Below are 15929 nucleotides of genomic sequence, written 5' to 3'. Positions count from 1 at the left end.
AAAATGTAAAGATATTTTTTTACAAACCGCTTGAATCATAGCCACGTTAATAATGCTTGTAATAAACCAAACCGTTTGTAAATCCGTCAATATTTCAGCGAGTTATGAGTATTTTTGTCTGTGCAGATCACTCACCCTCACTCAAAGGCTGACTGGGGCAAGATGGCGGTGGTTCAGTGACGCTAGTGACTCCGCCTTAAGCTATCTAGTGTTCTATATATATCTATGCGTGCGCTGTCCCACCCCCAACTCCCATTGGCTGACTATCCTTCTAGCATTTCCGTCCGTGCATTTCCGCTTCCGGGTCATTTTGCACTCGTTACAGTTACTGTGTTGGTTTGTTTAGTTTCTGACCAACTACCAACTAGTCAAACTAACGTTATTTTGTATTAGTTGGTTAATTTCTGTTTGTGTGACTGGCTACCAGTTAGCAGCTGTTTCTGTTGCAGGAGAAACAACCAGCAGCCAACATGCCGAGAATTATGATCAAAGGAGGCGTCTGGCGCAACACGGAGGTGAGCTGGCTGTTAGCATAAAGCTAACCGCTAAGTTAATTGAAATATAACAGGGATTAGTTAGCATGCAGCTACTGTTAACTGCAAGTTAGCCCAGCATGCTAGCTAAATATTAACTGGCACATTGCTTCAGTACTTATTCATTATGAATAAAAAAAAATAACTGACATTGAATCAAACATGTGTCATAAATAAGTGAGGGAAGCCTGTTACTGATGACGCTGTGTGTGATTGTCTGTGTGCTTACCTCTCTCTATCTACCTATCCACGCAGGATGAGATCTTGAAGGCGGCGGTGATGAAATATGGCAAGAATCAATGGTCTCGTATTGCTTCTCTGCTCCACCGCAAATCTGCTAAACAGTGTAAAGCCCGATGGTAAGTCTGGTAGCTAAACCACAGACTCCCAAAAATTCATACACATTAGAACCCAACCCCCAAACAGATCCACATTATACCACAGACCTCTAAATATATCCATATTTAGCCCCATGGACCCCCATATAATAAGATTGAGTCCCAGAGACCCTATCAGAGACCCTATCTGATAAGACTTAATCCCAGAGAGAGACTCCATCTGGTAGCATTTGTGACCCTGTTCAGTCCCAGAAATCCAATCTAGGGCTGCTGCTTGATTGAAAATTGTATTAACAGATTTCTTATCAATTGAAACCCAGCTGTATGATTTCTCACAGGCCTTGCATACAGTATGGACTTACTGGAATCCTTTGCCTTTCCATGGAGAATCCATGCTCTTGTGTGTTGCTCTCAGAGCGAAGAAATTTTTTTTTCGAGAAAGCTCAGCTGCTTATTTTTCCGGAGCTGGTGAGGAAGTAGTTTTAGTTTTGCTTGAAATTATCCCAAACTTTGGAGACTTTCTGTAAATTTCTCTGGCCTGTCTCTTCTCTTAGCCGTGCAATCAAATCACGTCTTCCATGTCCAGTCACTCTCGTAAACGTATTGTGCCACAGTTAGAGCTGCCGCGGTATTGATTATTTCCTTACCGCACAAATTTGCAAAATATTTCCTACCGCCGCGGTTATTACCGCATGCACACAAAAAATTAAAAAAAAAAGTTTGAATGCATTTTTTTTTTAGTAGTAGTCTACTCTTTATAGCATATAGCCTGCCTCTAGTCTAAATGTCTATCTTTAGAGGATGACTTTGCAGCATGAATATTGTTTGGGATTCGGCAAGCACGCATTAGTTATTGAAAGTGAAACACGGATTCGAAGTTTACCCTCTGGTCGTGCGCCGTTCACTCGGTGTCGCGGGCAGGGGTGGTTACCCCTAACCCCCCCGACCCTTTCTTATTATTATTACTATAAAGTTACTACTTTATAATAAAGGCATTCGTTTTGTGGCATTAACATTATATAGTTATACGTTCAATAACATCAGCGTATTTACCGGACAATAGCAAGGCAAGCAATACTCTATTCATATCTCAGTTCCTTTCTTTGCTCAGAGCGTGCTGAGTTGTCCCATTCTGCGGTCTGTTAATAAAGTTTTCAATCAGACAAGTGTATAGAACGAAGGGCTTTTATTATAACATTCGTTGCAGACAGTAAAATCATTATGTCTCGTTTAGTACTCCTTAGGAGCGATCGTAGTCCACTCCGGCGGAGAGTTAAAGCTAACGTTATTAGCCGTGTTGTGATGATCTGACATTCAGGAAGTAAAAACCTAATACGCGCTTGCCGATTGGTGGTAACACACTGCATGACGCTACAACGTGTGACGCGTCTCTCTTCTGACCAATCAGTGGTCTGCAATGTTTCACGTGACTTTTCTGGTACCCAATAGGGTCGCTTGGAACCTCGATAGATGAGTAGGGTATATCTGCAGAGCCGCAAGCCCAACGAGAGGAGGGTAATTTATTATTATTATTATAAAAAACAGCGGTGACGCGGTATTCAGCCTACTCTGCGGTGGCCGTGATGTAACAGCGATACCGCGGTAATGCGGTAATCGCGGCAGCTCTAGCCACAGTAATAATCATCCATGTAAAACACAGTGCACTGTATATATATATGGGTTAAATGAGGCCCAAAGACTGTGCCTCAGTGCTTTTTAGTATCACGTTTCTCAATGAATTGTTTCAGCCCTAACCCCATCTGATAACATTTATCTCCAACGATCCCCATCTCATAACATTTAGTCCCAGGGACTCCATCTGATGAAGTTTGGTCCCAGGGACCCCCATGTTATTGTGCTGTCTGTGTTATTCTGTTGGATGGACCAACCTGTGTGTCAGTTGAGGTGGAACTGAAAGGTCTCTTAATATCAGACTGACGATGTGTATGTACCTTGTTTTGTTGGAATGTATCTGGATAGAAAGAAATCATTAATACGTGTATTAACTGTGTGTGTGGAGGTATGAGTGGCTGGATCCCAGCATTAAGAAGACAGAATGGAGTCGTGAGGAAGAAGAGAAGCTTCTTCATCTCGCCAAGCTGATGCCGACCCAGTGGAGAACCATTGCACCGATTATTGGACGCACAGCCGCTCAGTGTCTGGAGCACTACGAGTTCTTGCTGTAAGATACACACATGCACACGCACACACAGCGTCTAGAGCAATATGCGTTCTTACTGTAGGATACACAAAACACACACACTGACAGTGTCTGGAACACTATGAGTTCTTACTGTAAGATACACACACACTGACAGTGTCTGGAACACTATGAGTTCTTACTGTAAGATACACAAAACACACACACTGACAGTGTCTGGAACACTATGAGTTATTAATGTAAGACGCACACACACATGCACACACACATGCACCCACAGTATCTAGAGCACTATGAATTCTTACTGTAAGATACACATACACACAAACATGTGGTAATTAACTACACACTAACCAGTCAATGAGAAAAGTGAAATCCTTACATGGTATGTGTGTATCTGTTTTTTGTAAATGTGTGTGTGTATCTCCAGAGATAAGGCAGCCCAGAGGGATAATGAGGATGAGGTGGGTGACGACCCCAGGAAGTTAAAACCAGGAGAGATCGACCCCAACCCAGAAACGAAACCTGCCAGACCTGACCCTGTCGACATGGACGAGGGTAAACACACATTAATGCACACTGGATACACATGAATACACTCTGAATGTACACACTCTGTTAATTCGCTGGCCACCGGGTTGAACAAACGATTCCATGACGTTATTATCTGTTATGCAGATAGATAGGACACAGTCAATTAATTCCTAGTTGGTTATTGAACCAAGCGTTTGGTTAACGTTAGCTACCGCAAGCAGCAGTTTCAAGAACAACCAGCTGTTTTCAAACCAATATTCCTGCTGCAAAGTCGTCCTCTTTAACACATCCAGCGCCAAAAACGCTGTCCAGCGTTATTGGCCGCCATGCGTTGACCGCCAGGATCGCTGTACAGCGTTTTTTAGATCAATATTTCATTTTTTCGACATTGCATTCATAATTCATATACCCACCCCCGGTGCTGCAGCTGGACCTTAGATGTGACTGCAACGACGGCTCAATACCGCCGCCTGGTGGATGGTCGGGCGAGTTACACTCGCCAACAGGATGTGCCATCAGTGCATCGATGAAACTCATCCGGCAGTCACATCTCGTTACGGGACTCCCGACAGACACTATGTATGTACATAATGGATCGCTTTCTAAACATAATAATCGATATGATTTCGGCGTTTATTGCGACATACAAACCGGAAATGGACCTAGGCGATCGGCGTCGTATAATTGGGATCTTTCACCGCCAGTCTCATTGGCCCACGGTAAGAGGAATATAACGTTATTTTCAACCCGATTGTGCATTTCCTTGTTTGCAAACCATCTGATCAATATATCCACCCAACCTACATAAAGCATTTACTGATGATCGGGGAATTATAAACGACCCCCCCCCCCTTTCCTCCGCGCATGATGAGGCATAATGTATACCTATACATTTGAGTTTTTTGGTGTAGCGTGTATGGGGGGGAAACGGCAATCGATAATCTATATAATGCGTTTGGGCCTATAACTAGCGTTTTTGGAATTACAGCTGAATCTTTTTAAAACATACTTATATTCTAGAAGGTATTAACACAACAATGTATGAATGAAAAAGTATTAACGTTAACCCACATCCTGAACCATAGATAATCGATGTTGAATGGGCCATAGTAATGTCAATATAGCAATACAATTTAAAAAGTTATAGCCCTGCAAAGAAGGTAAACATCTCCATAGGCTTACAGCGCTGGCAGAGAGGGGTATGAGATGGGCAATACCCCCGGCGGGCAATGTGTTAATGACAACACTGGAATAAAGAGACATTTAACGTTAGACTAGAGGCTATAAAGACTACTACAGAAATAAATGCATTCAAAAAGTTTATTTAGGAACCAATTCGGATCCCTTTTATGTTTTTATATGACTGTTACCGCAGCGGTTTTAATGGCTTCGCTAATTTGTGCGGTAAGGAAAAAAATCAATACCGGGGCAGCTCTACACCACACTAGGACTCTCAACAAATATTCTATAATCCAATTACAAATGGTAAAAAGAAAGGGATACAAATTATTAATAATCAATTGTGGAAAAGAACAGCCCCCGGCTATCTTCCTCTTGACTTCTCACATTTCCTATTTCATGTCAAGGAAAATATATTGTTCCATATTTAGCACACCTTGCTCAGCGCGTTGCTGTGTATGAATGTCCTTTCTATATTCTGAAAACTTTAATAATTTTTATCTTGCTCCGAAAGACGTTCTCAATCTAGCACCAATTTCTCCTCACGCATTGAAAGAGAGAATACATTATTTTATATGTATGCTGGTGTAGAGGTGGACGATATTAACGGTATAGAAAGTACACTGGTATGAATTTGCGCTACGGTATGGCTTTTGACTATACCTTTTATGACCGGTAGACTAGAGCAGCTCTAAAGTAGCAATGGCGTTAACTTGGCGATTCACTCGACGTTTGCAGTGGTTGTTCTTGCATAGTGTTTAATTGTACAGAGTTTTTCTCCACTTGCTCACAGACCTTGCCATATAATTTTGGCATTTCAATTTGTCTAAGGAGGCTGCGAGGAGACTTGCTTTAGTGCAGCAACGGGCTAACGTTAGCCGCTAACTAATGTTAGCCGCTAACTAACGTTCTACCGTGACTCCGCAGCACCAGTTCCATTAGTGATGAAAGGAGGGGGGGGGGTTATATTGACGAGGCTTGACAACAGAGGTTCAAAGATAACTTCACATTTATTGGCTATTCGTTTCTTTATATCGCTTTGTCCATCGGGCTGCTCCCGTTTCCAACTCTGTGTGTTGACAATGAAATCTTGGTGTGACATCATCAACTACGGCAACTTAGGCCGCTCAAACCTCAAACTCAAACCTAATACATCTCAAGTTAACAAGTTAACTTACAAGTTAAGTTATGTTGGAGTTTTATTGTGTTTGAGACAGTTGTTTGAGGGAAAGAAACCTCCTGTAGTTTTTATTTTCACTTTGTGCCGCTTGATTTGATTGTATTTCATGAAAAAAAACAATTTCAGAGATGGAAGTAACTTGAGAAAGGGTTTTGCATTTTTCTATTGCAGTTTTGCACAATAAATGTTCTTAAAATACCTCTGTACTATGTGAAATATGTCCTAGTAATACAAGAGTACAGTAATAGCTGCCATACCAGTGTTTTACCCCTTCTGAAGCATTTATATAGACATTTTAAGATAAATGAATATACCGTGATATATACCGTTACCGTCTATGCTTCAAATTATACCGTGATATACATTTTAGACCATACTGTCCAGCCCTATGCTGGTGTAGGTATGTTTATCTTAAAGGTAATTTATACATACAAATAAATATTACCCATACTTTATGTCTCCTGTTGTATTGGTTTGCCCTCATGTGGACATAATGTGCAATAATGGATATTCAAATGGTTCAAATCTATGTTTAATTTTTTTTTAAGAAGGAATAGTTTAAAGTAATTTTTGAAAAATGTTGACAAACCTACACCACACACACTAGAACCACCGTAGTGTCAGGTGTACATTTACCACGTCCAGTAGAACTAACCAGGTACCAACCTCACAGATACAAATAACCCGCATTTCACTGTATGCTTGTATGCCGTGACAAATAAAACTCTTGACTTGACTTGAACTTAAAATAGTACTTTTATTGACCATTTTGGCTAAATGTTATATTTTCTTGAAAATGTTAGTGTCTTTAGTAGGACACTTTGCATTGTGGGTGGATGATGTCATCACGCCAGGAGGCTGCCCTGTTTTTCTTCTCCTGACCTACTGTGTTTTGTATTTGTGTGTATAGATGAGTTGGAGATGTTGTCTGAAGCCAGGGCTAGGCTGGCCAACACCCAGGGTAAGAAAGCAAAGAGGAAGGCCAGAGAAAAACAGCTGGAGGAAGCCAGGTAACTACAGCTACTAACCCTAACATATCAGTAGAGAAATCAGTACATTCGTAGAATCGTACTGCCCACCCGCCCAGTCCTGACCCATCCTAGCTCCACTCACCCTGGCCTCACACACACTCATACACCTGTCTCTCTCTCTGTCTGTCTGTCTCTCCAGGCGTCTGGCTGCTCTTCAGAAGCGCAGGGAGCTGAGAGCAGCAGGGATCGATGTGCAGAAAAAGAGAAAGAAGAAGAGAGGAGTGGATTACAACGCTGAGATCCCCTTTGAAAAGAAGCCTGCTCAGGTAAGCTACTAGTTTAACTAGTCAGAGATATAGTTTAACTAGTCTTTAACCTCTTAAGCCAGAGCGGTCCGGTACTGGACATCATAAATTCCATGGACCCCCATAAATCCATCTCTACAGAATGTATGAATTAATGTTTTTTCTCTCTCTCTTAACTCATTGGATGCCACAGACTTGAGCATCGTTTGTTCCTACCACGCCAACGCTCTAAAAGATGGGAATAAGTGCCGGTGTTTGCAGGGCTATATAATATATATTCTATATTATAACTATGGATACAATACTATGGCCCATTTGACATCAACTATATCGTTCAATATGTGAAAAAAAAAAAACGTTTGCGTGTTATACCGTGGTGAATATAAGTATAGTTTTAGAGTGATCCTGTCTAATCTCAGAAAACGACGATATGCAGTAAAGCGTGAATTTCACTAAAAGCGTTGGCGTTTCTCGCCTGGACACGCTACTATTTCCAAATCAAATGTACATAATAGGTATTAGGGGGGGGGGGGGGGTAGTTTTTTGATGCTTTGATCATCACCAACGGCATACGTTGTGGAGTAACATTACACACACGTTGCGATCTAGGTGAATTCATGGTTTGATCAAAGCAGGATTGATATCATTTAGTCCTTACCTTCACTAGGAGGTACCCCAAAAAGAATATTCCAATTGTCTGATCGCGAGTCCAAGTATTGGTGTCCATTGTGTCGCCAACATAATCCACCACAACAGATGCATCGGGGGCATTTGATGCTTCTCAATGCGATCAGGATACCCGCTCGACTCGCCTGACAAAGAAAACTGCGCCCGGAGACATTTGAACGTTGCACAGGCCAAAATATACGGTTTCAAAGGGTGCTCGATACTGCCACCTGGGAGGATGCGGCCGCTATTGCACTTTGGCATTCTCAGGATGATTCCCCATGTTAACCCCGAGTCTGTGTGCCTGTAATGAATAGAAATATAGAATAAAAGAAATAACGATGAAAACCCCACTATACTCTGGTTTTCGGGGGTCCTGGCGCTCAACGCATGGCGAGATAACCCGACTATCCTTGGGTCTGGCGCTGATTGCGTTAATGTAGCCAAGAGTAAAGACTCTAACCCTGTCAAAACAGCAGTCAAAGTGTATATTTTCAGCAATACGTTTGTTTACCAATGGTTTAACCTCTTCCGCCCGTGCGGTCCGGGGGGGCGGACATCACCTCATAAATCAAGTTCTCCAGACTGTCTGACAAAATTATCGTTTTTAATTAATTATTTAGTCACGTTAGTGTCACATGGTCTTCAATAACGTGACGTCTCGTTGTCGTCATGAAAAAAACCCTTTGTTGACGTTGACTAACATATTTTGTCATAATTTTCGTTGACAAAATTATAGTTTACCGATGAGCAGATCGTGGTCTATGACAGGGGTTCCCAAACTTTTCAGGCCGCGACCCAAAAATAACGGGGCCAGAGAGCCGCGACCCCCACTATTATAGGAGGTAAAACAGTTTTTTTTTTTTTATAAATAATAATAATAAATGGAAATGTATGGTTGAAACATGCACACGATCAAACGCACACACACTAATAAGCATTGGAGGCTTTTAACCAGGGCCGGACTGGGGAAATCATTCAGGCCAGGAAATATAGTGCAAAATATAGCCCCAGTCAGGCCACTTTTTAAGCAGGGGGTCTGGGGGTCCCCCACCAGGACATTTCTTGTTACAAAGACTTCATTTCCTGCATTCTGGTGCAGGCATTTTTTTTATTTGTACCCTTTAAATGCGAGTGTTTGTGAGGCATCACAAATTATTGTTAAAAAACAGGCTAGCATAAGTATGATTAGCAACAACACTGATTTTGATGGATTTTCAGTTTTTTTGTAATGTCAGATTGAAAATAATACAATCTTTTATTCAACTTCAGCCCTGATCATAACACCACATATTAATTTTATAATTCTAACCCTTTAAATGCCAGTGTGTGTGATGGCATATATTTGCAATATATCAAATGCAAAGTAAATTTTTCTGGTGGGGATTATTACAGGCTAGCATGTGTCAATGATTAGCAACAACAGTTTTTTGTAATGGTCCCGCCTCCACCAATCACATGCAGCTCCTTTTGTGTGTGTGTGAGAGCAAGAGAGAGAGAGAGAGATAGTTCTCCAACTTGTGTGAGTTGCAGTGATCTCCTGGTTGTTCCCCACCTAGGTTATCTCTAATTATTACATGGCGTTTTCACATTCGCCGAAATGCTTGCTTGTGATTGGTCAATAGCCCCCCGACAGCGGTCATTATTTTTCAATAATGACCGCTGTGGGACAATAATGACCGATGTGCGCAGCTGTTTGCAATCAAGTCCACATCAGTGCAGCAAATCAGACACACCTGCCGCGGCTGCACTGACAGCGGAGTGTGTGTAGATTACAGCGGAGCCAGAACAGGCTGCCCGCGATAATAATAATCACTTTATTTGGGCTGACAGAGCCACAGAACAACTGCGATTTGTCAAATGAATTAGGTATATTGTTAGTAAGTTAGCCATGTAATAAGCGGGATAATGTATAGCTTTACTCGGTCATTGTCGCAAAATAATTGACCTTCACTGACGTTTAAAACACCTCGCCGAAGCGGCTCGGTATTTTAAACTACGTGTCGGTCAATTATTTTGCGACAATGACCTCGTAGCTATACATTATCCCTTACCTATTGCGCTGCTGCAACTAGAAACACTGTCCTGGCCGCGTCCTATTTTTCTACAACGGAGTTCGACGATTTGCGAATCTGATTGGCCACTGACGTTTCTGGTCATTTACATTTAGTCATTTAGCTGACGCTTTTATCCAAAGCGACTTACAAGTTCTGTGCGACAAGACAGCAAGAAGGGTATAACTCTATCAGCTGAGTAACAATGTTCATCAAAGTGTAGATCTGAGGCGGCCAGAAGATGCAGAGCGTAGGGGTCTTGAGGGTGTGTACTGTAGTTAGAGACCATTGACCGGAGGTAGGCGGGAGCGGTTCCCTTTGCCGCACGGTATGCTAGGTCGAGGGCCTTGAAGCGGATACGTGCAGCAATGGGGAGCCAGTGCAGGTCCCTAAGAAGTGGGGTGACATGGGCCGACTTTGGTAGGTTTGAGATCAGGCGGGCCGCTGCATTTTGAATGAGTTGAAGAGGCTTGGTGGCAGTGGCCGGGAGGCCAGCTAGCAGTGCGTTGCAGTAGTCGAGGCGGGAGATGACTGTTGATTGGACGAGGAGTTGGGTGGCTTCTTTTGTCAGGAAGGGGCGTATCCTTCTGACGTTGCTCAGGAGGAATCTGCAGGTTCTGGTTGTCGCTGCGATGTGAGCAGAGAAGTTCAACTGGTCGTCGAGGACAACACCAAGGTTCTTGGCGGTCGGCGACGCAGTCACAGCTGCATTCTCGACTGTGATGGAGAGGTCGGTCAGGGGGGAGGATTTGGCCGGCAGGTGGAGCAATTCTGTTTTGCTTAGGTTCAGTTTGAGGTGGTTGGTCGTCATCCAGGTGGAGATGTCGGACAGACAGGCCGAGATCCGCTCAGAGACGTGGATATCTGAGGGAGGGAAGGAGAGGAAGAGTTGAGTATCATCGGCATAACAATGATATGAGAAGCCATGAGACGTGATAATGTTACCCAGTGATTTAGTGTAGAGGGAGAAGAGAAGGGGTCCTAGGACCGAGCCCTGGGGGACACCCGTCCGGAGGGGGCGGGTGGCCGACAGAGTCCCTCTCCATGACACTTGGTAGGAGCGGTCATTGAGGTATGATGTCAGCCATGTCAGCGCAGATCCAGCCACTCCCATTCCTGCGAGGGCCGCGAGGAGGATCTGATGGTTGACTGTGTCGAAGGCTGCAGATAGATCTAGGAGAATCAGGACAGAGGAGAGGTGACATGTGCGCCCAATAGTGTGACGAGCTATGTCTTTGCCCATTTCCGCGTCGAACAGCCTGCAAAGCACCTGGCGTTCTATCGCCACAAACTCTAACCTTAACCAACTTCGAAAGAGTGCCTAAGCTTAACCGTCGGAATCAGGGCAGGCGTTCTATCGCCATGCTCTAAGACAAACTCTAACCTTAACCGACTTCGAACGAGCGCCTAAGCCTAACCAGTGTAGAAACTTGCGGTCCCACGATTGGGCGTACATGTCACATGACCAGAAATGATACTGGCCAATCAGATTCGCAAATCGCAGAACTCCGTAACAGGCGTCCTGCCCTGCTTCTAAGTTCAGTGGCCTGACTGCAAAAAAAATCGGATTTTTATTTAAAAAAAAATTAAATCATTTGGCGACCCCCCCGCGGCGGCCGCGGCTCACGACCCTCCTGTGGGTCGTGACCCCAACTTTGGGAACCCCTGGTCTATGACATCGAATGCAGCACTAAAATCAAGTAATACTGCACCAGTCATCTTTGAGTTATTAATTTTCTTGAGCCAGTCATCTGTCTTTACTGTAAGGGCTGGTCATTTTTAGCATGGTGTTATTTACCATTGGTTCATCACAATTTACTCAAGCCTAGTAACAGACACAATATTTCTGACACTGGGAATACATTCCCTGAGATCCATAGATGTCCCTAGATACAAAGAACATGCAAATGGACCTTGTAGAAGTGGAGCAATCTTCCATTTACTTAGCATCTGAACTCAAGTGAACATGAACTGACACTGACTGACACTTGTTATATGTGACTGTCCTGTATGTATTTATTGTGGCAAGTGGGAGGGGGGCGTTTGATGTTCCATGTTGATGTCCCAGACAGTGCTTAACTAACATGCTGTACCGCAAACGATTACCGGCACCAACCATAGTTGTGTGGCATTAAAAGTATCTTGTATGTATTTTTAGGCAGATTTTCAGAAAATTAGGCACGGGCTTAAGAGGTTAACTAGATCATATGTGTGTATATATATATATAGTTGAACACCAGAAGTCAATTATATATCACATACTCTATTTGAGTATTCTGATGGAGAGTCCACTGTACGTGTACCTAAAATCTCTGTGCGTTCAGTAGAACGTTTTCTGGCTGCCAGCCTTCCTTAGCACAAATGAATGGAAGTGGATATGGACCAGCTAGCCTAGCTGTTGGCCAAAAACACCCTTCCCAGAGTTTTAAGCATTCATTTATTGATTTCCCCTAATGTTGGCATGTTCCTTTAAAGCCCAACATCCAGGTTAAACCCTACTGATCAATTATGGGTAGTTTACATCATTGGTATATAATTTCATTATTTATTTTTTTCCATTTGACACCGGAAATGCCACTCCGAAAGAGTTAAAAGGGTCCACGCACGAATAACATGCACGCACGAATCAAAAAAGCTTATCAAACGCCCACGTCACTACAGGTGCATATTAATGAGCCGAATCTAAAAGCTTATCAGACGCTAGCACGGCCGTGACGTCACTTCAGGAAACGTATGCCTTATGCCCGTCCGGGTCATAGTACTACTCGATATATGGCGCTGGCTAACGTTAGCATTATGTCTACTGTCGTGAACCATTTGAGATCGGGGCATGTAGAGGAGTTTGGGGAACGAGTAAAATCATGTGCAGGTCCTCTTCTCAGACCTGTGTGGCAAAGCACTGCACACGCATCATGCAAGCTACACGTCGCTGCATGTTGATCAATGGTGGCCCACTCGGTGCATCACAGTTAGCCTATAGCTCCGCCGTCCCTGCTACAGTCGGGACCACTACACTGACGTTAGCCTATAGCTCCGCCGTCCCTGCTACAGTCGGGACCACTACACTGACGTTAGCCTATAGCTCCGCCGTCCCTGCTACAGTCGGGACCACTACACTGACGTTAGCCTATAGCTCCGCCGTCCCTGCTACAGTCGGGACCACTACACTGACGTTAGTCTATAGCTCCGCTGTCCCTGCGGAGCTATAGTGGTTCTCTCCTCTTTGTGTGCCCCCGTTCTCGCGTGTGTCCTGCCGGGGAGCTTGTGGACGCGACAACAGCGGCGGCCGTAGCGTTAGTTAGCTCATAGCTATCGTGTACCACTAGCGTTATGGCGGGCTCGAGCACCCTACGGCTGCCGCTGTTGTCGCGTCCATGGGCTCCCCGGCAGGGTACCCGTGGGGACGGGGGTGTACAGAGAGGAGAGAACCATTTTGTGTCGGGCGTTCATGCCGGCCAGCGAGCCGGACGTCGGGATATGTTGTTAGCACAATAGCTACCAAGCTAAGCTATGTTAGCTTATAACGGTGTACACTATGTACAACGACACAATGATTTACATTATTACAAATATGGTAACGTGGTTGTGGCTTTTACAAATAGTGGTTAGCTTTAGAGATGGATGGCTATGATCACGGAGCAATAGTGTTGTTAGGTGAAACAGATACATTTTCATTCGGTTAGTAGTAGCAAGGCTCTCAGTGCCTGCCACTAGCTGTGTGTGACTCTCAGCGCCCCCTGGTGAGCCCCCTGGTGCCCTGCACCTCTTGTGACGACATCATTTCGATTACACACGCATGTTATGAACCATTGATTAAAATATCCACGTGCGTGGTGATTGTGTTGGGCAGACAAAATGTTTGATAAAAACGCTAAAACTGGGTCAATTTCAATACTTTTTTTTTTCCTTCATGAAAGTCACCGTTGGCCTAGTTAGTCCACATTGTTTATTGAACAAAAATACAACATGAAGGTTGGCCTTTAAGTCCCATTCAAATGTATTGAGGGGTATTGGTCTCTGCTTTGTTAGCAAGTCTGATATATAGTTAGTCAGATATTCAGTATATTATTCACATTTATTTGTTTATATTTCTAGGGTTTCTATGACACCAGCATGGAGCAGCATGAAGGACTGGAACCAAACTTCAAACGACTCAGACAACAACATCTGGACGGAGAGCTACGCAAGTCAGTAACCATTAATCCAACAAATACACACACGTCGCTAACACAATCACTATACACGCCATATGCATGTCAAAAATATTCAACCCATTTAAAGCAGCATGTTCTATTATCTAGTATTTCAGTCCAATCTACACATCTTCATTTTCACACACACAAGCATAGTTCTTATTAATGATTATATTTCTGTGTGTGTGTAGTGAGCGTGAGGAGAGGGAGAGGAAGAAGGATAGACAGAAGATAAAGAAGAAGAAAGAAAGCGACCTGCCTTCTGCCATCCTCCAGACCAGCGGAGTGGCTGAGTTCGCCAAGAAACGCTCCAAACTAGTTCTACCAGCTCCTCAGGTAACTAGTACACACTAACTAGTAACTAGTTCACCAAGAAACAGTCCAAACTAGTTCTACCAGCTCCTCAGGTAACTAGTAAACACTAACTAGTTCACCAAGAAACACTCAACTAGTTCTACCAGCTCCTCAGGTAACTAGTACACACTAACTAGTAACTAGTTCACCAAGAAACACTCCAAACTAGTTCTACCAGCTCCTCAGGTAACTAGTAAACACTAACTAGATCACCAAGAAACAGTCCAAACTAGTTCTACCAGCTCCTCAGGTAACTAGTAAACACTAACTAGATCACCAAGAAACGCTCCAAACTAGTTCTACCAGCTCCTCAGGTAACTAGTAAACACTAACTAGTTCACCAAGAAATGCTCTATGTATTGATGTAAAGATATATTTTCCTTATAGGTGATTGGTGCTGAACTAGAGGTGGATGTCACTTGTTTTACAGCTGTTTTATATGTGTAGCGGTTTGTTTGCTGTATGTGTGTGTATAATAATTGTGTGATTTGTGTTTACAGATCAGTGATGCTGAGTTGGAGGAAGTGGTCAAACTGGGCGTGGCCAGTGAAGTCGCCCGTCAGGCTGCCGAAGAGAGTGACATGACTAACTCTGCCTCCTCAACCCTCCTATCGGAATACAGCGTTACCAATGCCATGGCATCAGGTCTTCGTACCCCCCGCACCCCGGCTGTTCAGGACAAAATCCTCCAGGAAGCTCAGAACCTCATGGCGCTGACCAACATTGACACACCGCTGAAGGGAGGGCTGAACACACCGCTAAATAACAGCGACTTCAGTGGAGTCACGCCTCAACGCCAGAACGTCCACACGCCTAACACTGTCCTCACTACTCCATTCAGGTAGTACTATTACTAACACTGTCCTCACTACTCCATTCAGGTAGTACTATTACTAACACTGTCCTCACTACTCCATTCAGGTAGTACTATTACTAACACTGTCCTCACTACTCCATTCAGGTAGTACTATTACTAACACTGTCCTCACTACTCCATTCAGGTAGTACTATTACTAACACTGTCCTCACTACTCCATTCAGGTAGTACTATTACTAACACTGTCCTCACTACTCCATTCAGGTAGTACTATTACTAACACTGTCCTCACTACTCCATTCAGGTAGTACCATTACTAACACTGTCCTCACTACTCTATTCAGGTAGTACTATTACTAACACTGTCCTCACTACTCCATTCAGGTAGTACTATTACTAACACTGTCCTCACTACTCCATTCAGGTAGTACTATTACTAACACTGTCCTCACTACTCCATTCAGGTAGTACTATTACTAACACTGTCCTCACTACTCCATTCAGGTAGTACTATTACTAACACTGTCCTCACTACTCCATTCAGGTAGTACTATTACTAACACTGTCCTCACTACTCCATTCAGGTAGTACTATTACTAACACTGTCCTCACTACTACATTCAGGTAGTACTATTACTAACACT

The 15929-nt window shown here is 43.6% G+C and overlaps 1 protein-coding gene across 1 annotated transcript in view; it reads left to right on the top strand.

Annotated features, from left to right (window-relative positions):
• The first annotated feature begins 318 nt into the window (after nucleotides 1–318).
• LOC311234509 (cell division cycle 5-like protein) overlaps nucleotides 319–15929 on the top strand; it is a 32737-nt gene continuing 17126 nt past the window's right edge. The window contains exons 1-9 of the mRNA XM_084321741.1: nucleotides 319–515; nucleotides 789–892; nucleotides 2892–3053; nucleotides 3463–3590; nucleotides 6836–6935; nucleotides 7096–7222; nucleotides 14017–14108; nucleotides 14306–14450; nucleotides 14969–15309. Of these exons, the coding sequence (XP_084177867.1) occupies nucleotides 471–515; nucleotides 789–892; nucleotides 2892–3053; nucleotides 3463–3590; nucleotides 6836–6935; nucleotides 7096–7222; nucleotides 14017–14108; nucleotides 14306–14450; nucleotides 14969–15309 (1244 nt within the window). The 5' untranslated portion in view covers nucleotides 319–470. The remainder of the gene's footprint in view (nucleotides 516–788; nucleotides 893–2891; nucleotides 3054–3462; nucleotides 3591–6835; nucleotides 6936–7095; nucleotides 7223–14016; nucleotides 14109–14305; nucleotides 14451–14968; nucleotides 15310–15929) is intronic.

Source organism: Notolepis coatsorum (genome assembly GCF_963971535.1).
Source record: "Notolepis coatsorum genome assembly, chromosome: 9".
In the NCBI taxonomy this organism is placed as follows: domain Eukaryota; kingdom Metazoa; phylum Chordata; class Actinopteri; order Aulopiformes; family Paralepididae; genus Notolepis; species Notolepis coatsorum.
Note: the sequence above shows the minus strand (reverse complement) of the source record. Positions and strands in the feature narration are given on the sequence as shown.